We start from the raw sequence: 24,873 nt of genomic DNA, 5'->3' as shown, positions 1-24,873 counted from the left end.
ATCAAACAAGGAGTTGGTGCCTCTCATACCAATGTGTCTTTTCCCTAACCTCCTATCTCTTATTTCTTCCGCCATTTCTCTTCCACCATTCTCCAGAGTCACAACTTTCTATGTTCCAGAATAAAGCAGCTCAGCTCAGCTCACATATCTCCATTTCCAGGCTCAGCTGGCCTTTGAAAGTCTGAGTTCTTCTCAACAGCAACAGAGCCTCCTCCACGTTTCTAATCTGACTTGGAATAAAACCCATGTGGATGCAGTTAGCATTCAGGGTCCTCATTTCCCTCTGCTCTTCCCTCATGATCCTGCATCCTCATCTCTTAATGGCTTCAGAGACTGAACAGCTTTGGAAAGGAAAATTTTAATGTAAAAAGCCCAAGTCTATTTTAAGCCTTTGAATTCATTTCCAGAAGCTTGAGAGACAAGCTGAGTTACTGTGGCACGCCTCCACCAGGAATCTGCCTTTGCAGAGACTGCTTCAGAAGGCATTTTTAGAGCCTTCATCTTGGCAAAATGACCTGATCACACTGCAGAAAGGAAAAAGAAATCCACTTCAGAGAGCTTTGGATCCTGAGCTTAAGAGACGTAAGCAGCCCAAGAGGTTCATTTGCTGTATGGTTCCCCACACCAGGGTGGAAGGCAGAGACATGGAGCAAGGACAACTGAGGATCAGTGATCCTGGTATCCAGGAGAACAGCACCAAAGCTGCACCACATCTTTTCACACACAAACTACCCCAGGTTCTGCAAACTCATGAATCCTAGCACAAAACCCCCCAAACCCAGAAAGAAAAGATCATTGCTCTTCACAGAATCCCAGCATGGTGGCATTGCAAGGGACCTCCAGTCCAACCCCCCTGCTAAAGCAGGGGCACCCACAGCAGCTTGCCCAGCATCACAATGCCTGGCTCATCTCCAGAGGAGACTCCTCAAGCTCTCTGGGCAGCCTGCTCCAGGGCTCCACCACCCTCACAACAAAGAATTCTCTTCTCCTTTTCAGATGGAACCTCCTGGGTTCCAGTTTGTGCCCATTGCCCTTTGTCCTGTCACTGGGCACCACTGAGAAGAGTCTGGCCCCTCTTCTGGCCTTTCATGTCCTGAGTCATAGATACCAAGCTCAGCAGATCTTCTTTTGCCTCTCTAGAGATGATCATTGAAGTTTAGCTTTGGATTTTTCTCAAGTTGGACTCAAAGATTTAGGGCTAGATCAGGAAACCCAGAGTGTGGAAGTACAACAGCTCCTTCCTAGGATGCAAGATGAGCTCTTGCAGCCCTGCTGCTCTGGACAAACCCACCCAAACTCTAGAGCATTCACACTGCCAGAATAACACAAAAGAATTCAAATAAACCATTAAGCCCCCATTAATACCCAAAATCACAAGAAACCCCCAACCTCTAGACATATTTGCAGTGCTGAAGAAGAGGAGAAGGCAACATAGAGCAGGGGCTTGGTGGGGATGCGCAGTGCCAGGGTAAGTGGACAGAGTGAAAATGCTCCAAGATGGTGGCTTCAACCCAGCCATCATCCAGCACAGCCCTCAGCAGCCCTGCCATGCCCTGCTCAGCTCTTCCCAAAGCTTCAGGTAGGTTGTTGGCACCTGGCAAAGGAAACTCAGGAAAAGTTTTTTGCTGGGAACAGGAGAACTGCACTGAGCAGTTCCTCCATGGCCTCCTCCCAGGTCTAAGCCAGGAGCTGCCTTCAGAGCATGGACTATCAGAGCAAAGACCTTGGAGCCCAGCAGCTCTGGCTGATGAAAAGGTAAGAATTACAGAATCACAGAATTGTCTTGATTGGAAAAGACCTTTGAGACCATCAAGCCCAACTATTAACCCACCACTGCCAGGTCACCACTAAACCAGCACTGCATCTCCACAGCTTTGAAACTCCTCCAGGCACAGGGGACTCCACCACTGCCCTGTCCCAGTCCTCAACAACCCTTTCCATGAGGAAATTGTTCCTCATGTCCAACCTAAACCTTCCCAGGCACAACTTGAGGCATTTTCCTCCAGAGCCTCAGGGCTCTTGGAGCAGGGTGGCCATCCAGTCACACGTACATCTCCCCCCTCTGAGACATGATGCTGCTCAGAGAAGCTGCCACCCACCCCAAAACAAGCTCTCCTCACCCCACATCCTCCTCAAAGCACCTTCTCACCAATGAGGGACCCCAAAACCCCCAATGCCTCCTACCAACCATCCCAGCAGCAAAACCTGGTGGCTTTTCAGCTCTGCTTGCCGGTGCTACCAACACTCTCCCAACCTCTTGCCGTGGAAAAAAAATGCGTGGAGGTGAGGAAGAAGCTCTGGCTTGACCAAGAGCCCATTATCACCCTCTGGTTTTTAATTAAGTGCACTGGGTCACAGCCTACAGAAGGAGCAGCTGGCGAGGGAAGGCAGAAAGAAGCCCTGGTTGACAGAGTCAAGTTCTTCGGCAGTGCAAGCGGCTTCGCTCTCTGGTTTTCACGGCAGTCTCAGGGAAGATTTGGTTGGGTTGCTTTTGTAGGAAATAAAGAAGCAAATGGATGATGAGGATAGAATTATAGAATGGCAGAGGTTGGAAGGCTCCTCTGGAGATCATCTAGTCCAACCCCCCTGCTAAAGCAGGTTGATAAACGGCACGAATCCAAACCAGTTCTGGGTTGAACTTGTGATGTCACCTCGGCAGGCATCGAATTTGGCAGGGAAAAGCCAGACTGGAGAAGCCTTTGGAGGAAACCCCGGGAATCAGAGAGCAAGAGCAAGGGGGAGTAAGGGGGTTACCAGGTGGTGCTGTGCACTACTTACCTTCGAAAGTCAAATAAAACTTTCCTCTGTCAAACCAAACGAGGGAAGGCTGTTCATTCTCTGTATGGCCGGGAGTTGAAGCGGGATGGGGAAGGTTAAGGAGAGGGAAGAGAGAAGGACACAAGTGTGAGTCAAAGAGCAGGTCATTTATCTCGCTACGGGAAAGGGGCGAGGCGCTGCAAGCCATTCACGTGCAAGGAAAAGGTGAGGGGAGGCTCTGAAACCTTGGGGGGGGTGGTTTAGGAAACAGAAAGCAGAAAGCAAAGCTATGGAAGCTCAGATGGAAGAGTGGTTTTGCCTGCCTGGAAGGATTTTTGGAAGGGTTCTCTTTTGGGTTTCTTCTTTTTTGTGATCTAAAGAAGAGACTTCTTGGCTCATGCACTCTGTTATCAGACTCTAACCCCCCTGGTTTTGGTCCTCATCACCTCTGGTGCCATCTCTGCCATGCCACTGGGCATCTCGCCGGTGGGATGCTGCACCCACATGCCACACCAGCGTGCAAACCTCAGTGACAGCGACACATAGGTGTTGTTCTGTTGTGTTCCAGGACATAACACTTGCAGATAAACAGACACACACACAGAGCAGGAGGTGCCTAACTGGAATTTCATAGAATGGTCTGGTTTGGAAGGAACCTTAATGATCATCTAGTTCCAACCCCCTGCAGTGAGCAGGGATACCTCCTAGATCGGGATACCTTCTAGATACTAGAATCAAAAAGTGTTTGTGTTAGGACCTTAAAGTTTAAATCCCCCTGCCACAGGCAGGGACACTTTGCACTAGACCAGGTTGCTCAAGGCCTTCTCCTTTCCCATCACAACCACGAGCTCCCTGCACTCACATCGCTTCCAAAGCCACCTCAGATACCAGGTACTGCTGAAATAACCCAGCTGGAGTGGGATGAAAAATGAACCCTCTGGGCTTCAGCAGGTGAAGATCTTTCACCTCACTGTTCACTGTCTTTTTTTTTTTTTTTTTTTTTTTTTTTTTTTTTTTTAGGACTGAGAAACTGTCATGCAAGGTGCTGCAAGTGGTGGATGCCAGGGCTCAGGGTGCCCACAGCCACCAAGCTCCAAAGGCAGATGAGTGGAAGGTGCCCAGGCTTTGTACAGTACCTGCAGGCGTCTCACAGCGCCTTTCAAACGTGGGCAGTTTGTCAATAAATGCATCATCTTCTGATAACACAAGCAGAAGAAACACCCAAAAAAGGGAAGAGAACAGAAAAGAACGAAACTGGAAAAAAAACCAAAACAACAAAAAACAAACCAAACCAACAAAACCCCAACCAAACAGCCACACACACAAGAAAACCAAACCAAGAATCCCAGCCGAGACCAAGCAGCGCATTGGGGCTATGGGAAGAAGACAGAGGAGGGCTCTGAAGGAGGGAGATGATGGCAGGGGCACTGACACAGAAAGAACAGCTCCTTTCTTTGCAATCAATTGTTCAGAATGCACAGGAGACCACACCAAAAGCAAACCAGACCAGCACAGAGGACAAGTACATCAAAGAAGTCTTCTACGTGCTCAAGGACAAACTCCGTTGGACTTTGCCACAGGGGACGGGAGACAGAATCACAGAATGGGAGAGGTTGGAAGAGACCTCTAGAGATTATCCAATCCAACCTCCCTGCCAAGGCAGGTTCACCTAGAGAAGATCACACATGAACATGTCCAGGTGGGTTTGGAATGTCTCCAGAGATGGAGACTCCACCACTTCTCTGGGCAGCCTGCACCAGTGCTCCACCACCCTTAAATCAAAGGTGGAGAGTGAGGTGGAACCAGACCCAGTGGCAAGCTGAGGGCTGTGGGCAGCCCCAGCCTGGTTGGTATGTCCTAGCCCTGTGGTGGTCACACCAGACCCTCAGTGTTCACCAACCCACTGCCACACATACAGACCTTCCTTGATCCTAGCCCTGCACTCCTTACACCTCATCTTTTCCTCTTTTGATCTGAAAACCCTAGGAATTAGATGTTCTCTCTCCTCCTCTATGGGTTTCAGCCTGGTGCATGGATTGTCACCCAGCACTGGAGCACCAGTGTTTTAGCCACCTTGGTAGGGACAGTGGAGGAAATGCTTGGGCTTTCCCAAAGCAGCTCCCAGACTCTGTCACCTTGGTAGGGACAGTGGAGGAAATGTTTGGGCTTTCCCAAAGCAGCTCCCAAACTCCATCTGCCCCCCCCCCCCCAACCCCCCCCTCATAGCTTTTCCCAGGCCAAATCCTGGCAGTGCAGCACCCACCACTTGGTTTGCATGGAGCTTGAAGTGCAAAACCTCAGCCTGGGGGTTCTTCTCCTAGCTGCCCCATTTAGTGTCCCTCTGCCAAGGGGTGATCCCAGAGCCCAGATTCTAGGTCCTACTTCAAGGAAATCCCCCAAGGAGAGGGTAGGAGGTGCTGTCTTCAACAGCGGGCACAGCTTCTTGCCACCAGCCACATCAACCCTGTTGCTCACAGTGGGTAGGTCAAAAAACATCAAGTAAAAGATTTTGTTCATAAAAACATGTGTGTTAAGAGAGAAAAAAATATGAACTTTCAAACAAGACCCACCACCTGCTCAGCCCCCAGGAGCAGCAAGCAGCCCCATTTCACAGCCACTTCCCCCAGCCTCCTGAAGCCCCCTGGACCATCTCTGTCCTCAGCCTGACTGATCCCCTCCACCAAAATCATGTTTACTGCCATGGCACCCTAGGCCATCATGCCCATAGGCACTGGTTGGAGCCACCACCAGCCCCAGGGATGGGCTGCAGGACCACGGGCACAGACAGGAACAACAGCCAACACACCAGGGATGCTCAGAGCTGAGCAGCCCCTTGCTGAAGATGGATTTCAGTTTCCAGCAGCATGCTGTGACGGCGAACAGGTACAGGCATCTACAACACTTCCAGAGTGAAGCAAACAACAGGATGGAGACGCAGGCTGGAGACTCCAGCAAACCTACAGAGGGTTTGGGTGGCCACCAACACCACAAGGACAACAGCCACTGCATGGCTCAGGCCATCTCATCATCTTCCAGTCAGCAAAGGTGGTGTTGGGGTGGTGATAGTGCTGCTCCCCATGGCTTATAAGGTGACAGCTGGTGGGCGGTGCAGCCAGGACCGTGGCTGAGCACACATGAAGACCAGCAAGGTTTGGGGTATTGAAGGCTTGGGGATTCAGCTCCCTCCACAGAGCCCCTCTGCCAGCCTGTGCCAGCCATGGCTTGCAAAGCTCCTTCCCCACCATGCAAACCTGGTGTGCTCATCACAAAAGACATGGAAAGGAAAGGAAAAAAAAAAGGAAGAGAGGTATTCCTGGGAAGAAATGGAACTGTGGGGAGCAAGAATGGGATGGCAGGGATGGTGGAGGAGGGAGCGCTGGCAGCCAAGACGGAGAGGACAGAGGAGGAGGAGGGCACAGGAGGACCCAGCACATGGAGCCTGGGAGCTGCCAGACACTTTATTTGCTTGTCTTCTTTCAAGCCCCAGAAGCTGGTGGGGTTTGGCAAACCCCTTACTTTTCAGGCTATTCCCCTAAAAGAAAACTGCAGCACTTTGCTCTGGTCTAGGATATCAGGCTAACAGTTTGGAAGAACTTTTTCCAAGACCCCGTTTCCTGCTACCACTTTTATGAGAAATAAGAATTGAAGGCTAAGAGATTCAATTAGTTGTCTCCTGGATCCCAAGAGTCTGGCTTCCAGCCCCTTTCCCTTCAAGTAGAAGCACCCCTCCTTCCACCCCTGCCCCCCCGCCAAAAAAAAAAATTAACAAAAGATTTTATTTTGACCAAATATGCAGACCATAAGCACATCTTAGAATGCTTTAGATTGGATAGGATCTTTCAAGGTCATAGAACATGGAATGGTTTGGGTTAGAAGAGACCTTAAAGATGATCTAGTTCCAACCCCCTTGCCATGGGCAGGGACACCTTCCACGACACCAGGCGGCTCAAGACCTCATCCAACCCTGAACACCTCTGGGGAGGATTCATCTAGTCCAACATTTCCACCGTGAACAGGAACATTTTCAACTAGACCTGGTTATATCTCCCTTGGTGACAACCTCTGCCTTCACCAAACCTTTATTTTTCACACCATTTAAAGCTGCCCTCCCCCCCCCCCCCCAAAATCCTCCCTAGCAGCATCACCTTCACGACCCATCACCTCCCCACCCTTCAAATCCCTCTTTGCATGTAAGAACCTGAAGGATGTTAATGAAGCTGAACCCAAAGAACAACCTAGCAAATGACAAGGTCCTTTTAAGGAGGTTTGAGAGGTAGAAAAGGTGAAAGAACAGCAATACTGTTATGTTTTTACCAACGGTGGGAGTGGTGGCTGCACTCAGGGAGTTGGTGGAGGAGATGGAAGAAGTACTCTCAGCACGGGCTAACGGTGCTATCGGAGGAGGGCTGGAGGAGTGAATTGGAGGACTAAAAGGCCTGGACTGTAGAAAAACATAAAAACAACACAAAGTTAATGAAAATACACACACAGTGACATTTGCATCAAACAAACAGAAGCTTTCTCCTGAAGCTCCAACCCTCAGAACCTCCAGGCCAGTCTTGGCTTAGCACAAAGCTGAACAATGTGGGTTGAAAGAATCAGAGAATGGGTTGGGCAGGAACACCTTCCACTAGACCAGGTTGCTCAAGAGCTCATCCAGCCTGGCCTTAAGCACCTCCAGGCTTAGAGACTCCACAGCCTCCCTGGGCAACCTGTTCCAGTGTCTCGCCACCCTCAGTGAAAAGAATTTCTTCCTGAACTCAAGTCTCAATCTCCCCCTCTTCCAGTTCAAATCTATTCCTTCTCATTCTATCACTGTAAGTCCTTATGAAAAGTCCCTCCTCACTGGTTCTTTCAGAGTCAATATGGTTTAGGGTAGACCTAGAAAAATGGTAGACGTTTTCCACCATCTTCTGAGTCTGGGCATTCAATGTCCCCACCTGCACAGAGAAGGGGACCTCCAAGGGCCTATAAGGTGGATTGAATGCACCCAGTATGGGGAAGGCTGTAATGACCGCTGTGTGCCAGCTCACTGGAGACCAATTTGCTGATCCCTTTGGATCCTCTGAGGATAAATTTATATCATAGAATCATGGTTCAGGTGGGCAGGGACCTTTAAAGGTCAGCTGGTCCAGTCTTCCTGTGGTCAGCGGGACATCTACAATCAGAGCCGGTTGTTCAGAGCCCCAAACAACCTGACCTGGAACAGTTCCAGGGATGGGGCACCTCCCACCTCTCTGGGAAACCTAGGCCAGGGTGTCACCACTCTCAGTGTCAAACAATTCTTCCTTCTCTCCGGTCTGAATCTCCCTCTTTTGGTTTAAAGCTGTCACGTTTGTCTTGATGACCAAACTTAAGAGGACTCTAACGAGCCCAGAGAGCAGATGCTCATTACTTGCTCCTAAAGAGTCCCCTTCCCCAGTATTCCACCTCACTGAACTGGAGATGCAGGCCACCCCCACCCCACCCCCCTTAGTTCAAGTCCTCTGCTTGCCATGCTGCTGTCCCACAGAACTCACCACGTCAGCCACAGCTGTGGGCTTGCCAGGGGGCAGCTTGGGCCGGGATGGAGGCCGGGGTGGGGGGGGTGGTGGGGTGCCACAGGCAGCCAGCGGCGTGCCAGGGCGAGCTGGAGATGAGGAACCTACAATGAACAGAAGCTGTGAGTGTGCTGCAAGGTGAGCCCCACAGCTGCCCATCCCCAGGTCCCTCTACCCATCCATGTCCCATCTCAGATCACACCACCATAGAAGGGCAAGGGTTGGAAAGGGCCTCTGGAGATCATCTAATGCAACACCCCCTGCTGAAGCAGGGGCACACACAGCAGCCTCACCAGGATCACCATGGCCAGGTGGCCAGAGAAAGAGACTCCACAACCTCTCTGGGCAGCCTGCTCCAGCACCCTCTCAACAAGGAATTTTCTCTTCCTGTTCAGGCAGAACCTCCTGGGTTCCAGTTTGTGCCCATTGCCCCTTGTCCTGTGGCTGGGCACCACTGAGAAGAGTCTGGCACCATCCTCTTGCCCTTCCTCCCCCAGGTTCTTTATGTCTTGCTGAGCATTGCTCGGATCCCCTCTCAGGCTGCTCTTCTCCAGGCTCAACAGCTGCAGGTCTCTCAGCCTTTGCTCCTCACAGAGATGCTCCAGGCCCCTCAGCCTCCACTGGACTCTTTCCAGTAGTTCTCTGTCTCTCTTAAACTGGGGATCCCAGAACTGGATCCAGTACTCCACATGTGGGCTCCTTAGGGCAGAGTAGAAGGGGAGGAGAACCTCCCTGGATCTGCTGGCCACACTCTTCTTCATGTACCCCAGGAGACCATTGGTCTTCTTGGCCATGAGGGCTCATTTCTGGCTCATTGTGAACTTGTTCTTCACCAGCACTCCCAGATATTTCTCCATGGAGCTGCTTTCCAGCAGGTCACCCCTCACCTGTACTGCTGCAAGGAGTTCTTTGTGCCCAGGTGCAGAACCCTACACTTGCCCTGGTTGAACTTCATGAGGTTCCTCTCTGCCCAACTCTCCAGCCTGCCCAGGCTGAAGCAAAGGCTTCTTCCCCAGGAGGTGACAGTAACCATACATGCCCCACACAATCTCCCTTTGACCATTGCTCCACGCTAGCTCTTTTGAGTGGGAGGAGGATTTCTCACAGGGGCTGTCCATCTGCTACCACAGCCTGAAGCAAAATCATCTCCAAGGAGGCATAAGCCTGAAAACCAGGTATGCTTACTACCATGTTAATGCCACTGCTCCCAGGGGCCAAGGAACTCCTGGGGCAGCAGAATGGGTCAGCTGGGTTGATCTGCCAGCAACGGGAGCCTGGTGAGATGGGCAAAGCTTTATCAGAGAGAAGAGGAGGAAAGGTGGAAGAGCGAGGTTATCAGATCTGCTGGGAGCAAAATGCATTTCCCAGCTCTCTGGGAGTGTTTCAGAAAAGAAGGTCTTGCTGTGACTGAGGTTCATGTGGTTAGCAGCTGCTGCCAAGGTGGACTTTTTGCCACAAAATCGCAATTTTCACTTAAGAGATACTTAAGAGTAGAGTCTTTTGCTCCATGTAGAGAAATTACTTCCAGGGCAAATTCAGCACTAACTGGTCATGCACCAAGAGACTACACCAAGTCAAGAGGAGGGGCAAGGGCAAGAGCAAGAGAAGGGACAGTAACCCCATTAAGCAGGGCAGCTGAGCTGGCATCTGCTACCAGCCTCTGTGGAGGAGAGACTCAAGTTTATTATTTTTGGGGTGACAGCTCAGATCAAGGAAACATCAAAGCTACCTCTGCAGGAATGAGACAGAGGCTGACAAGAGAAGGTTCAAACAAAGAGCTGGGCTTGTTCAGAGAACAAATCTTGGCCATCATTTGTGCACCTCCAAAACTCCAGCTTTTTTATTTCCTTAGAAGCCTGATTTGGGGACTAAAGTTGGAATTCTTCCTTCCTTATCCCCATAAAAGGTTAACAAAATGGGAATTGTCCAAGGAAAGGTGAAGACTTCCAGGGTGCATCTTGCCCCCAGCAAAGCACCACCAGATGCCAGCTTCCATCCAGGAAGTTTATTCCTCAGCTATTTCAGCTCCCTCAGAGACCACTGTACCTCTAGATACCTTCTACACCAAGAAATTGTGACAGCAGGTTATAAACCAGCATGAAAGCGGAAGCCCTGATGGCCCCCAACCCTGCCTTGCCGACACCCACCATGAGCAGGAGGGTGTCCTGAGATGGCTCTGCACCATGACAGCCCTGGAGCCTGGGAATGGTGGCGAGGAGAGGTTGGCAAGTCCACACCACATCCCCCCAGGAGGCAGTTCTCTGAAGCTCTGCCTGCCTTTTGTGTGTGTGTTTTCAGAGCTGGCTGGGGTGAGTGGGGCTGAAGTGAGGGTGGGCTGGAGAGCACCCCAATCTGAGGCAGGAGGTGATTTCTGGAGAAGAAACATGGCTCTTCTCAAAGAGGCAAGTGCTTCCTCAATGAGTGGGATTGCTCCATCCATCCCCCCTGTGTGGAGCCACCAGCATGTCCTCATCCTGCAGGTCTTCATCAAGGCAGGTGTTCTGTTGGCAGCAGGGTGGAGAACAGCATAGGAAGGAGTTTGCTGTTTCCTGCTGCTCGTGTCCTGCAGCCATCCCACCTCCAACTATTTCCACAGGCAGCTGGATGCTGCAGCCCCAATGCAACCCCCAAGCCACCAACCTCACCAAACTGTCACAGAAAAGCCACCACCACTGAAGCAAAGCCACACCCCCAGCCACAGCCACTCTCAGGGGGACACTCCTAGGAGCTTCACCACTCTCTGTCACTAGAGGTGACAAGCCCCCAGAGCAGAGGGCATGGCTTTCACAGGAGGCTGGGGCCCATCATCTCCTGCATGGGGGGAGGTGCTTGCAAGGAGGTAACACTCTCCAAAATGATCCTCAAGCATGGCGGCTGGTGGGGATGGAGATCTGCAGATCATGGCTGCACCACTACAGCAGGAACCCTGGGGTCAGCTGCTGAAATAACACACGCAGGTTGCACCTTCTCAAGCACCATGGGACAGGTTGTGTAAGCTGACCTCTGCCAGCTCACTTGCCCTGCTGGGCACAGAGCCATTTATAATTGAGCAGAAGAAGCCAGACACACCTATCAGGTTCTGCCCTTGTGAGGGGTTCACCTTGGAAACTGGTTCTCCAGGTCCAGTTGGGCATCCACAGCTCTCACAGCTGAGGGACCAACAGACTTTCAGACGTGTGCCACCTCTGAGCTGTGAGTTATTTGGTCTCAGCAGCTCTGGGGTGACAATATCTAGTGACAATATGTAGTGACCTGTCTTGCCTCCAACAGGCTTAACCCCACCCTGGTTCTGAGGCTTGCTCAGGTGACCTGCCTGGAACGTTTCCACCAGCGTTCACTCTGAAGCTTACTGAGGACAGAGCTGCAGCAAGAGCAACCCTATGCCAAATTTTACCTCAGGGGGTTTAAGCACACAGCAGAGGTGGGAAGGGTGGTTCAGAGGAGCCTGGGGGAGAGGCTGTCAGACCCAGCAGACACGCAGCAAGGAGCGGGGAGGAGAGGACACAGGAGGCCGAGGACAGACGTGGAAGCAGGAGAGGGCCGGGTGGGAGTGCGGGCACCGGGGCACAGGCACAACCAGGCGGGAAGGGAGGGTGGAGGCGGTCACGGCCACACCGAAGCACACCCAAGGCCGCGGGACGTACCGCTGGGGCTTCCCGTGCCGCTGCTGGTGCCCGGTCCGGGTGAGGAGACCACCGTGCGGTAGGTGGGTGGCGGAGGGGGAGGTGGGGTCGCTCTCTGTCCCAGCCCAAAATCTTTGGGAGAGGCGACCGGCTCCACGTTATCATCCTTAAGGTGAGGCTGCTCAGAAACCTTCTTGGGAACCTCTTCCAGGCGGAGCGGTGAGGGGAGCGGGCGGGTGGGCTTGGCTGCTGGAGGAGCATCGGCCGCCGGCGGGGACCCCGCTTTTTCCCGGGGGGTCAGCTCCGGAGCCGCGCTTTCCGGGGATTGATCGGAAAAATCGACCCACTTGGCTTCTGCGTTAAGAGCGGGAGCCTTGGGGGATGGCACGGGGCCAAAAATGCTGTCCAAGTCATTGATGGATGGGAGCTTGTCCCTTTTGAGCTCTGCTGCTGGCTGGTCCCCTCCTGCGGTCAAAGCAGTTGATTTTACACTTAGCATCACCCGAGAGTGCTGCAGCCGCGCTGGCCTCTCCTGGGGCTCTACACCGCCTAGAGGAGAGGGTGCTCTAAAAGCACCGCCTTTGATCAGCATATAATTCATGGGCAAGAAAGACTCGAGGGCAGGCCAGGTGCCAGGTACAATGAACCACACTGGACTGAAATCCAAAGGCTGGATGAGAGTGAGCATGCACCACAAGCCAAGCCTTCTTCCTCCTTGTAGGCAAAGGTGTCATAGCCTCCTAAAATGTACAACTGACTCTCAGCCTTGCTTATGTCATGTCTAAATGACATCCTTGTCATGAAACAGGTTGGAAGGGACCTTTAAGGGTCAGCTAGTCCAACCTCCCTGCAGTCAGCAGGGACATCAACTACAGCAGGTTGCTCAGAGCCCCAAACACTCTGACCTGGAGTGGTTCCAGGGATAGGACATCTACCACCTGTCTGAACAACCAAAACTAGGGTCTTAATGTCAAACTTTTCTTCCTTCTCTCCAGTCTGAATCTCCCTCTTTTAGTTCAAACCATTGTCCCTGTCACAACAGGCCCTGCTCAGAAGGCTGATCTCAGCTTTCTCATCAGCCCCATGAAGTACTGAAAGGCCACCAGAAGATCTTCCTGGAGCTTTCTCTTCTCCAGGCTAATTCTGACATTATCATCACTCAGAATCATCAGCAGACACCAAGCTTACACATTCAGCTCTCTTGCACGCTACACTATATATATTTATAAACACAGACATATAAATATATATGTATTTAAGCATGGTGGACACTCAACACTTGGATTTGGTCATGCAGAACAGGATAGCAGACAGGGTTTACGTATGCAATAGGAAAGAACCACAGACTGGTTTGGGTTGGAAAGGACCTTTAAAGGTCATCGAGTGCAACCCCCCCTACAGCCAGCCTAAATCAGGTTGCTCAAAGCCTCACCCAATCTGACCTGAAATGGTTTCAGGGATGGGTCATCTACCATCTCTCTGGCCAGCCAGCATCTCACCAGCCTCAGCATGAAGGCTTGCAGTTGCAAGCAGCAGCAGATGGAGGTATTTTAGGTATTTTAACCAGGGTATTTTAGGATTGTGCTCACTATCTGAGCTACCACACATCAACATTCATATCTGACTTCATAACCAACGTAGTATCAATAGAATGATTAAGGTTGGAAAGGACCTCTAAGATCATCAAGTCCAACACCTCCGTATCCAACGTCCCAGAGTGCCACATCCCTAGACCACATCCCAGATATCCACTTGGTTTTTGAACATGGAGATAGGACTCATCAGCAAAGTGTTACACATCCAGAGGATGGAGATCCTCCATCCTTCCTTCCATACGTTTATCTTTCCCAGGGACCCTTACTCATAGAATGGTTTAGGCTGGAAGGGACCTTACAGACAATGACTCCATCTCCTTGCCACAGGCAGGGATGCCTCTCAACTAGACTTGGTTGTCCAAGGCCTCGGTCATGCGTATTTGGCCAAAACTAATGTGTCCTCCAGCATCCCACCCCTGTTCCTCCCTTTGAGGGAGCCATCTGCCCTTCTCCATTTAAGAGATAAACCTCAGATTTCCTATAGCAGAAGCAAGTCAGCCTCTGCCACTTATTTTTCTTGATGCACAAGCGGAAGGGTGCAGCAAGCCAGACGCCAGCAAATGAACCATCACACATGGCTGGGCATTGCATTTGCTCTGGTTGATGAGTCTATATGCGTAGGTGGACACTCTGCCAGCCTGGCTGCTTGAAGAGAAACATCAAGAGATGGGAGCATGAATGGAATACTGATGGACAGGGCAGCAAGCTCAGAGCCAAGGATTTCATCAGTGATGTTAATGACACCAGGAGGTGCTCTGTGTGCAACAAGATGGTCTGTCCTCATACAAAGTTCTACCCAAAGGCCAGGGATTGCCCTCAAAACTTGCACCCCCCAGCAGACAGCACCATGAATTATACTCTCATAAGCACTTCATGTCCCTCTGGCTGCAACAACATCATAGAATGGTTTGGGTTGGAAGGCACCTGAAAGATCATCTAGTTCCAGACCCCTGCCATGGGCAGGGACACCTCCCAACAGCTCAGGGCTTCATCCAGCCTGCCCTTGGACTCCTCCAGGAAAGGCATCCACAACCTCCCTAGGCAACCTGTTTCAGCGTCTCACCACCCTCACTGTCAAGAATTTCTTTCTACTTTTTGTCCTTCAACCCCTTCCCACAAGCCATCATTTACTCCATCTACCATGTCATTGCCTCCTTTTCCCATCTGCATCATGGGCTGCAGGACCAGGGAGGGCATTTCCCACCTTCCCCAACAGCAGGAGGAATGTGGGAGGACAGGAGCAGCTCCCTAACACCATTGGGCACCTCTTACCCTGTTACTTGATAAGCACAGACTGTGCAGTGCTGCTCCAGGTGGTGACAATGCTTGTTCCCAAATCCCAACAGTGTTTATCTCCAATTTTGAGCAGGATCATAGAATGGTTTGGGTTGGAAAGGACTTGAAAGATCATCTAGTTCCAACCCTCATGCCATGGGCAAGAGACCTCTTCCACTAGACCAGGTTGCTCAAGGCCTCATCTGTGCCTTTTACACCTCCAGGGATGGGGCATCCATGACCTGTTCCAGTGTCTCTCCACCCTTACCCTCATGTTGTATTTTATTCCTACAATGGTCAAGAGCATCAATTCCACCCAAGTGATACCAGCTCAGGAGGTCAAAGTCATCTCTGCATCGCTTCTAAAGCATCCCCTTGCCTACAGCATCCATAAAGCACTATGAACACCAAGGAATGAGGATGCTCAGGGACCAAATCCATGCCCAAAATGCAGCCAGAGGGACCTGACCCTCCCCCAAACCTAGGATTCCATGTGGATCTACCAGGGCTGGACAACAGAGATGCAATTCCAAGCTTTTACCTAATCCCACTGTCAGAGGAGAGCCGGTGCGCGGCGGCGTGGCCGGGATGTTTTTCGGTGGGAGTGGTGGAGGTGCTGCAAGAGAGAGCAAAAAGAGGGAAAACATCCAATTGTAGTCTGGGAATAGGCATGGAAAGGGTGATCTGGTGCAAAGCAGGAAGCAGATCCAGCCCTGGGCGATTGCTGAGCCAGCAGGAGCAGCCCTGCCACCCAGGAGGCTACTGAGTCACCAGCAATGACTGGTGGCCCCTTCTGGCAGGGGTTTGGAGGGGGATTCCTAATTGGATTTTAGGGGATCCTCATTGGACTTTTAGGGAGTTCTTTCCCAGCTGGGTTTTGGGGCTTGGATTTTTTTGCCTTTGGGTTTTGGCTTTTTTTGTGGGTTCTAGGGTTTGGTTGTAGGGTTGTTTTTTTTCTCCTTCGGATTTTGAGGGATGTTTTCCCATTCGGTTTGGGGTTTTGTTCCATTGGGTTTTGGTGGGGGGTTTCCCCTCATTGGATTTTAGGGGTTTCCTTGTTAGGTTTTTAGGGGGTTTTCTTGGCTGACTTTTCAGGATTTATTTCATGGATTTTGAGGATTCTCTTGGTTTAATTTTGGTTTGTTTTTTTATGTTGCGTTATAGAAGAGGTTTACCTGCTGGAGCTTAGGGGCTTTACCCATTTGGTTTAGTTCCTCCCCCCCTCATTCTGTTGTGGGGTGGAAGGAAAGAAGGGGTTTGCTGAGTTTTGGGGGTGTTCTTGGTTGGGTTTGAGTGGATTTTTTTTGTGGTTGTTGGATTTTAGGGGTTTCTTTCTGTTTGGTTTTGGGGGCTTCTCCTTTGGTTGCCTTAGGAGAAGGCTTTATCTTTGGGTTGCCTTTTCCTTTTTGTTGGCCTTGGGGGGGAAGCTTCTCCTTGGGCTGCCTCGGGCAGGGGGGGAAGCTTCTCCTTGGGCTGCCTCGGCGGGGCTCTTTTCGGTTTGTGGTTTTTTTTTTTTTTTTTTTTTTGGTTAGGCTTTTCCCCCCCTTTTTAAACCTTATATCCCACTCCTGGCTTGAAGAGCTTGATACCATTCTGACTGACACCTGCAGGCTCTGAGGCACTTCTCTGCCTCCGTGCTCCTCGTGTCCACCCCGCACAGCTCCGGGACACACGCAGGCGGAGGAACAGCACAGCTGATGAGCCCAGTGCTGCTCTGCAGGGCCTTCCTTGCAAAGCAGATGGAAATAGCTTCCCCCTTGGAATCTCCTGGAGGAGAAGCAGCCTGGGAGGTGCTGTCCGCTCTGCAACCATTTAAACCATGAGTGTCATAATCCCCCTGGCAAGCTCAGGATGTGGGCAGAGGTTGTCCTGATCTTGGCACAGCAGGGGTGAGCTTGGCATAGAAGAAGTTAGTGAGGGGGGAAAGGAGCACAAAGGAGAACAAAGCAAGAGTGACTTGGCAGCTAAAGAGGAAAATTATGGTACCCATAGCTGCCCCAGGCAGTGGGGAAAGCTGCAATGAGAACTGGGGATTCAGGACTGCGTTGGCCAGCGTCATGTTAGCCCAGAGAAAACAGTGCTGCCAGCATTTCAAATCAAATCCTCACATCATTAACCTGAATCACAGACTGGGCTGGGAGGGAAGGGACCTCTAAAGGTCATCTAGTACCAAACCCCTGCAGTCAGCAGGGATATCCACAACTGAGAGGTAGCTCAGAGCCCTCAACAACTTGACCTGGAACAGTTCCAGGAATGGGGCATCTACCATCCTGTCTGGATAAACAGGATCTCATCACCCTCAATATCAAACATTCTCCCTTCTCTCAAGTCTGAATCACCTTCTTTTAGTTCAAACCATTACTCCTTGTCCTGTCATAACAAGCCCTGCTCAGAAGTCTGTCCCCAGCTTTCTGAAAGGCCACTAGAAGGTCTCCCTGGAGCCTTTTCTTCTCCAGGCTGAACAACCTCAACTCTCTCAGCCTGGCCTAACAGCAGAGGGCTTCCAGCCCTTCCAGCACTGCTGTGACCTCCTCTGGCCCCACTCCAACAGGTCCCTGTCTCTGCTGTGCTGAGGACTCCAGAGCTGCCCCAGCACTGCAGGTGGGGTCTCAGCAGAATGGAATGATCAGGTCTCCTTGTCTGCAAGGGCAGAGCAGGTTTAACTGCTGGCTCCATGCAGGACATTGCCCCAGCCAGAGCTGCTTTGATGTACCAATTCAGCACACATGGCAGATGCACATCATTGCTCCCATCTTCAGTATCATCCATCTCACCTCTCATCAGAGAATCACAGAATCATTTAGGTTAGAAAAGACCATTAAGATTACTGAGTCCAGCTGTTAACCCAGCACTGCCAGGTCACCACTAAACCATGGCCCACAGCACCACGTTTACACAGCTCTGAAAGCCCTCCAGGGATGGGGACTCCACCACTGCCCTGAGCAGCCTCAGTCATTGACAACTCTTTTGGGGAAGAAATTGTTCCTCATATCGAACCTAAACCTTCCCTGGTACAACTTGAGACCATTGAGGGGACGGATTATCAAAGCCCTATCCTTCCTTCACTCCAATGCTGTTCAAGCCAGAGTCAAGCCAGGGCAATGAAGACCCTCTAATGATTAAAATGCTACAGAATTGTGCAGTACCAGGATTATGGATGAAGTTAAATATTTGATTTGATTTCTATCTATATTAATTTATTTTTGGTTGAGAATCTCACTTACTTCCAGTTGGAAAAAGTCTTGGTAGCTTTGGGGACTCTACGCTTGGGTTGACAGGTTGGGCTGAACCCCATATTTCAGGCTGATCTAGAGTGGCTGGGAAAAAAGAAAAGCCATCTTAGATAAATAAATAGACATGAAAAAGGGAAAGACAAACCCAACTCTCTCCTTACAAACACCAAACCACACAGAGGAGACTCCTTCAGCTGAGGCTTGCAAGGAGCAGAAACCGCACGGCGACAGAGAAACCTCTCGTTAATTAAAGACAGGAAGGCTTTCTGTAAGGATAGATAATTACAGGCTTGTCTGATTTGGAAGCAGGACATGCAATTAGTTTGACACTCATGCTGCTTGACAAACCCCACAATGCCATTTATGTGTTTGGGGGCTTCATTGCATTAGGAGAAACAGCGGCGCCTTAATTGAGGAAATCCTCTGGAATTTCAGAAGGTGCTGGGAGAGGGGAAAAAATAAAAAAAGCTATTGAAGTGAAAAGATCCAGATTGGAGCCACCCAAAAATAGGGATTATAAAGGAAAATATTCTATTTGGATCCACACAAAAATTGGGATTAAAATGATCCAGTTTGGAGCCATCCAAAAATGGGATTGAAACAAAAAGATCCTATTTGGATCCACCCAAAAATTAGGGATTAAAACAAAAAGATCCACTTTGGAGCCATCCAAAAATGGTATTGAAAAGGAAAATATTCTATTTGGATCCACACAACAATTGGGATTAAAATGATCCAGTTTGGAGCCACCCAAAAATAGGGATTATAAAGGAAAATATTCTATTTGGATCCACACAACAATTGGGATTAAAATGATCCAGTTTGGAGCCACCCAAAAATAGGGATTAAAAGAAAAGATCCTATTTGGGTCCATTAAAAAAATTGGGTTTAATAAAAAGATCCTATTTGGATCCACCCAAAAATGGGATTAAAATGAAAAGATCCACTTTGTAGCCATCCAAAAATGGTATTAAAAAGGAGAAGATTCTATTTGGATCCACACAAAAATTCAGAATAAAATGATCCAGTTAGGAGCTACCCAAAAATAGGGATTAAAAATAAAAGTTCCTATTTGGATCCATTTAAAAAAAAAAATTGGGATTAATAAAAAGATCCTATTTGGATCCACCCAAAAAATGGGATTAAAATGAAGAGATCCACTTTGATCCAGCCAATTCAGATCCAGCCAAAAAAAAAATAAAGTATTAAGATGAAAAGATCCTATTTGGAGCCACCCAAAAAAATGGGATTAAAATTAAAAACAAACAAACAAACAAACAAAAAACCACACAAACAACAACCACCAAACCCTGGGATTAAAATGAAAATAAAATCCCATTTGGAGCCACCCAAAAATTTGCATTAAAAGATCCAGTTTGGAGCCATCAAAAAATGGAGATTAAAAAGAAAAAATCCTATTTGCATCCATAAAAAAATTGAGATTAATAAAAAATCCTATTTGGATCCATCTGAAAATTGTACTAAAATGAAAAAGTCCAGATTGGAGCCATCCAAAAATGACATTAAAATCAAAGGTCCAATTAGAATCCATTCAACTCACATCCATCCAAAAAATAGTACTATAATGAAAAGATCCAATTTGGGGCCATCCAAAAAAAATTAACATATTAAACTGAAAAGATCCAATTTGGAGCCATCCAAAAACAGGATTTAAATGAAAAGATCCTATTTGGATCCACCCAGGTTGTATCCATACAAAAAACGTTATCACAATGAAAAGATCCAACTTAGAGCCATCTAAAAACGTGATTTAAATGAAAGATTTAGTTGGGATCCATCCAATTTGGATCCATCCAAAAATGGAATTAAAATGAAAAGATCCAATTATATCAACAGAGACTTTTGAGGGGAAAATCCCACTTTTTTGGTACCTCATTTAAAATGTTTGCACAGGGTTTTTTTTATTGGACTGTGTGTAGAAAGCTGCAGGCAAACACAGCTTTGATTAAAAGAATTAATGAGGGTCATTAATTACAAGACATAACTAGGCTACAAATGACAGCAGAGGAGGAGAGGAGAAAACCTCTCTGAGAAGCAGCTGCTCCAGGTCTTTGGGGAGAAGCAGCTTTGGAAGATGGCTGTGCTTGGGGAAAGCTGGGAAAAGCAGGGCTGGAAGGGAGCGAAGTGTCCTGTCCACTGGAGAAATAATGGCATTACTGAGGTGACATCTTCAGTGTCATGGGGAGCTGTGAAGCATCAGCAGACAAGCTCCATTCACATCTTCCTTCAGTTAAATGAGGGTGGTGCTGAAGCGCTGCCAGAGTGTCAGCAGAGAGCAGCCCCTGTGGTTGAACTGCTCTGAGGGACATGGGCAGAGTTTGCTCCAGGGTAACCCCAACAATTCACTTGAGGCACTCTCTGCAGCATCCCTTAGCTGCTCTCTTCCAGGCTCTGTCCCAAGACCATCTCATTAACTGACTTCAATCTACCTGAACCCTGACCCCACCTGGCCTGGAAGTGCCAGGAGATGCCACCCATGTCCCCAACTCACCGTCCAGCTTCTGCTCCTCGAATGCTGACTCCAGTGGGGGTCCAAAGAGCGGTGCCAGTGCTGCAGGGTCCTCCCCGGCTTTCCTGCTGTGGGATGAGACAATCACAGAACTGCTTAGGTTACAAAAGATCTCCAAGATCACGGAGCCCAACCAGTAACCCAGCACTGCTAGCTCACCACTAAACCATGCCCCTCAGCACCACATCTACACAGCTTTAAAACCCCTCCAGGGATGGGGACTCCACCACTGCCCTGAGCAGCCTGGGCCAGGCCTTGACAACCATCAAGAGAAAGAAATTCTTCCTCATGTCCAACCTAAACCTCCCATGGGGTGACTCGGAGGCTATTTCCTCTTGTCCTCACTTATTCATTGGGAGAAGAGATTGTTCTCTGCCTCACTCCAACCTCCTTTCAGGGAGCTGTAGAGCACCAGAAGGTCTCCCCTCAGCCTCCTTTTCTCCAGGCTGAACAACCCCAGTTCTCTCAGCTGCTTCTCACCAGACCTGATCTCCAGACACTTCCCAACTTTGCTGCCCTTCTCTGGACCTGCTCCAGCACCTCAATGTCTTTCTTGGAGTGAAGGGCCCAAAATTAAACCCAGTATGATGTCAAGGTCTAGACCAGACTTATTTCCAGCACACCTGCAGTTGGGTCCTGCAGCTGCTCAGGACTCTGCTGGTGTAATTTGGCTTTTCTTTGCACCAACTGATGCGCTTGCTTTCCCAAATCAATATAGAATGGTAGAATGTTTTGGGTTAGAAAGGACCTTTAAAGGTCCCTTCAGCACATCCTTCCCATCTCACCCTATTGATCAGGCTGGAGATGGCTTCCATCAGTGGAAGTCCTTGCTGCTGTGAGGAGAAAGCCAGCATTGAAACCAGAGGTGCTGCTGCCATCAGGACCTCAGCTCTGCACGTTCCTGATCAGTCATGCTCTGGAGAGATCTACCATCACCTCCTCTCATTTTGCAGCAACTCACAGAGCTTCTGGGACCCAAAGCTCCTTGTTCCTCTTGCATTTGCCCAGCTTATTTAAACCCCAAAACACCAAGATTTGGCTGTCTCATGAGCCTCAATAGATTACTGAAAAGTGATGTCTCGGCAGCAGTGTCCTGGATGAGCCAAACTGGGGCAGCTCAGCTAGGTGATGGGTTGAAGATAGTGGTAGGGCAGTAAAGACTCAGTGAGTTTGTTGCATTCTGCTGGGTTTGACCTATCCAGCTGTATGTGAAAAAAAGATCAACATCTGGAGGAGAAAGCAGATACTCCCCATGGATCAAGGGTGCAAATGCTCATCCAAGCATTGGATCATCATCCCAACAGACTCCATACTGACCTGGCAAGATCCGGTGTCGGTGTGGAGCGTCGGGGCCGTGCGATCTCCTCACCTGCAGCACAGAATGGACAGCATGAGGCCCACTCCTGAGCATCACCCTTAACCCACCTGGACCCCATGTTAGCAGGAGGGCTCACAGCACAGCACATGTCCCATCCCACACCTGCTATGGAGATGCTGGTAGAATCATAACCTTAATTTGGTTGGAAAAGATCTCCAAGACCATCGAGTCAATTACTGACCCAGCACCACCATGGCCATTGAACCATGTCCTGAACTGGCATTTTAACTGAGGTTTTAATTTATTCCAGTGGATTTTAATTCACATTTTATTTATGTCTATAGTGGACTAGGACTAGGGAGCTGCACTGGTACCCCAACGATGCCCTGTGTGGTTGAAGATATTTGGATGCCATAATTTCTGCTAGTACCACCTTAAAGCAGACCTAACCCACTCCCTTTTTTTGTCCCCTCCCCAAAATACCACCACCATCCCCCTGCCATAGCCACCACTCCTGAAGGCTGCAGAACATACTTACTGGATAAATTCCTTTTAATTGTTCCCTAGAATTAGAAACACAAGGAGGTAAGCACAAGGACATGAGCACACAGCTAATGTCACCCAAGAAGGGACACAGTAGGAGTAATGCAGCCCAGATGTGGCAGGAATTGCCTATCTAGGGTGATATTTACTGCATGTGGCTGAAAGATACCCAGCTGGACATGTGTGTGGTGAAATCCCATTTGCTCCCAGAACACAGGAAGCAGAAGAACCCCAGCCAAGAGGATCTGTGTCCAAAACCCACACCAACGAGGTTTCTGAGCCACCTAAAGCCACCACCTGGCAGCACTTCACAGATTGCACCAAGTTGGAAGAGACCCTGGTCATCTTGTCCAACTCCCCTGCAGTCAGCAGAGGCACCTTCAGATAGAACAGGATGCCCAGGGCCACATCAAATCTGATCCTGACTGTCTCCAGGGACTTCTTTCACAATCATCTTGATAACAGTGGCTTATGGGGGGGGGGGGGTCACTGACACCCTCACCCCACCGGAAGTGGCATAAATCCAAAATAAAGCCAGACAAGGGATTTTTAAGCCATCTAAATCCTGGTTCTTGCCACCCCACACACAGGTGGCCACATGCAACAGCATTCATAGAATGGTTTGGGTTGGAAGGGCCCTCAAAGATCATCTAGTTCCAACCCTCTGCCATGGGCAGGGACACCTCTCAACTAGAGCAGGTTGCTCAAGGTCCAGCCTGGCCTTAAATGCCTCTAGGGAGGGGGCATCCACAAGCCCCATCCCAGACCAAGCAGCAGAGAGGAGAATGGGAGTTTTGCTGGAGAGGGATAGGTAGTGGGAGTCCCCAAGACCATGAGGAGGGTCTTCAGGAAGTTTGCAAGGATGGAGGTCAAACCATGAAGGATGCCCATCATTGGAGACCTCTCTGCATTGGTGAGGAGGATGAGTTTCCACCATTGCCTGGGATCAAACAACAGGGTGGCTAACACCACTGGCATCCCACTCCCCTTCCTCTGCTCACCAGGAACCGCAGCAGAGCCCACCTCCCCAGGCAGTAGAAGCAGTAGGTGCTTACCGGGCTGCGTCGCTGCAGTCAGCGAGAAGGAAGAGAGAAGAGACACCTGGTCAGAGAGCAACAGGTCAGCACCCCAGGTCCCCCAGTGCCCATCACACCCCTTTCCATCATGGCTTCACAGTGTGCTCTGCTTTGGGGGTCTCCTCCTTCACGCTGCCCCCTTGGGCCCCACTACTGGGCACACAAGACCTTGGTCCCATGGGTTGGTGGGTTACCTTGGTTGTGACCTGCTGCTGGGAACACAATGCCTTGGTCCTACAGGCTGGTGGGTCACCAACTTGTGACTTATTGTTGGGAGGACAACATCTTGGTCCCACAGGCTGGTGGATCATCCTGGCCATGGGGGATGAACAGGGGGAAAACAGCATCCAGAAAGGGAACCCAAACCCCATGAAATGAATGAATTTCCCCAGCTGGGGCAGAGAATACTCTGAATCTTAGTCCTCTTGGGGAAGCCATCATCATCAAGTCCAGTAGCACCAGAGGTCATCAACCACTAAGGAGTTTTTCTGCTTTCTCATAGCTTTTATAGAATCATAGAATTGCTTTAGTTGGAAAAGCCCTCTAAGATCATCCAGTCCAGCCATCAACCCAACACCACCATGGCCAGCAAACCATGTCCCAAGTGCCATGTGTACACGTTTTTTGAACACCTCCATGGATTGTGACTTTACCACCTCCTTGGGCAGCCTGTTCCAGGGCTTGACCACAGTGATGGTGACAGAAGATGCTACACATCCAAATGTTTTGATGTAGCTAAAACATGCCCAGATAAAACCATGCCTTTACACATCCAAACCCACCCAAACTATACCCCCAGCCTAGCTCTACTTTAAAAACACTCTAAGATAAATCAAAGGCTTAGGGGTGAACCTTGTAGAGTAGGATTGTTGGTTGGACTTGGTGATCCTGAGGGTCTTTTCCAACCTGTATGTTTCTGGATATCCTTTTCCCTTCCCAACCACCAACATGGTGTCTTCCCAAACAGGAGGATTTTATGTTTCCTAGAACCATGGAACAGTTTGGGTTGGAAAGGACCTTAGAGGTCATCTAGGTCCAACACCCCTTCCATGGGCAGGGATGCATCCTACTAGAACAGGTTACTCAAAACTTCATCCATCTTGGTCTTAAACACTTCCATTTCAGCTCCAGGGTCATGCAGGGAATGTTGAAACAAGAGAGCTTTGTTAACAGGTAAGAGAGAGAAACCCCCCAAGCTGTGTTTCTTACCGGACTTTTCCTCTAAGAGAAGGCAGGAAAATAAAACAAGAAAATGAGAAGAGATTTTCTACAAAGAGTTAATTAAAAAAAAAAAAAGATATTTGTTTGTTTTTTTTTTAATGGTGGCCAGAAGCATCAGGGGTACAACTCTTGACTAAGCAGAAGAGGCATGAGAGCATCCAG

At 49.6% G+C, this 24,873-nt stretch overlaps 1 protein-coding gene across 1 annotated transcript in view; it reads right to left on the bottom strand.

Moving 5' to 3' along the window:
* The window catches only part of SGIP1 (SH3GL interacting endocytic adaptor 1), a 76,410-nt gene that overhangs the window by 11,405 nt on the left and 40,132 nt on the right, over window positions 1-24,873 (bottom strand). Inside the window, exons 8-19 of the mRNA XM_054384563.1 lie at window positions 24,700-24,711; window positions 23,470-23,481; window positions 22,410-22,434; window positions 21,871-21,922; window positions 20,536-20,621; window positions 18,015-18,107; window positions 15,332-15,406; window positions 11,942-12,385; window positions 8,277-8,401; window positions 7,072-7,198; window positions 3,894-3,953; window positions 2,779-2,838 (exon numbers count right to left, since the gene is read on the bottom strand). Coding sequence (XP_054240538.1) covers window positions 2,779-2,838; window positions 3,894-3,953; window positions 7,072-7,198; window positions 8,277-8,401; window positions 11,942-12,385; window positions 15,332-15,406; window positions 18,015-18,107; window positions 20,536-20,621; window positions 21,871-21,922; window positions 22,410-22,434; window positions 23,470-23,481; window positions 24,700-24,711 — 1,171 coding nt within the window. The remainder of the gene's footprint in view (window positions 1-2,778; window positions 2,839-3,893; window positions 3,954-7,071; window positions 7,199-8,276; window positions 8,402-11,941; window positions 12,386-15,331; window positions 15,407-18,014; window positions 18,108-20,535; window positions 20,622-21,870; window positions 21,923-22,409; window positions 22,435-23,469; window positions 23,482-24,699; window positions 24,712-24,873) is intronic.

The sequence above is a fragment of the Indicator indicator genome, chromosome 10 (assembly GCF_027791375.1).
Source record: "Indicator indicator isolate 239-I01 chromosome 10, UM_Iind_1.1, whole genome shotgun sequence".
In the NCBI taxonomy this organism is placed as follows: domain Eukaryota; kingdom Metazoa; phylum Chordata; class Aves; order Piciformes; family Indicatoridae; genus Indicator; species Indicator indicator.
This window is presented reverse-complemented; position numbering and strand designations above follow the sequence as displayed.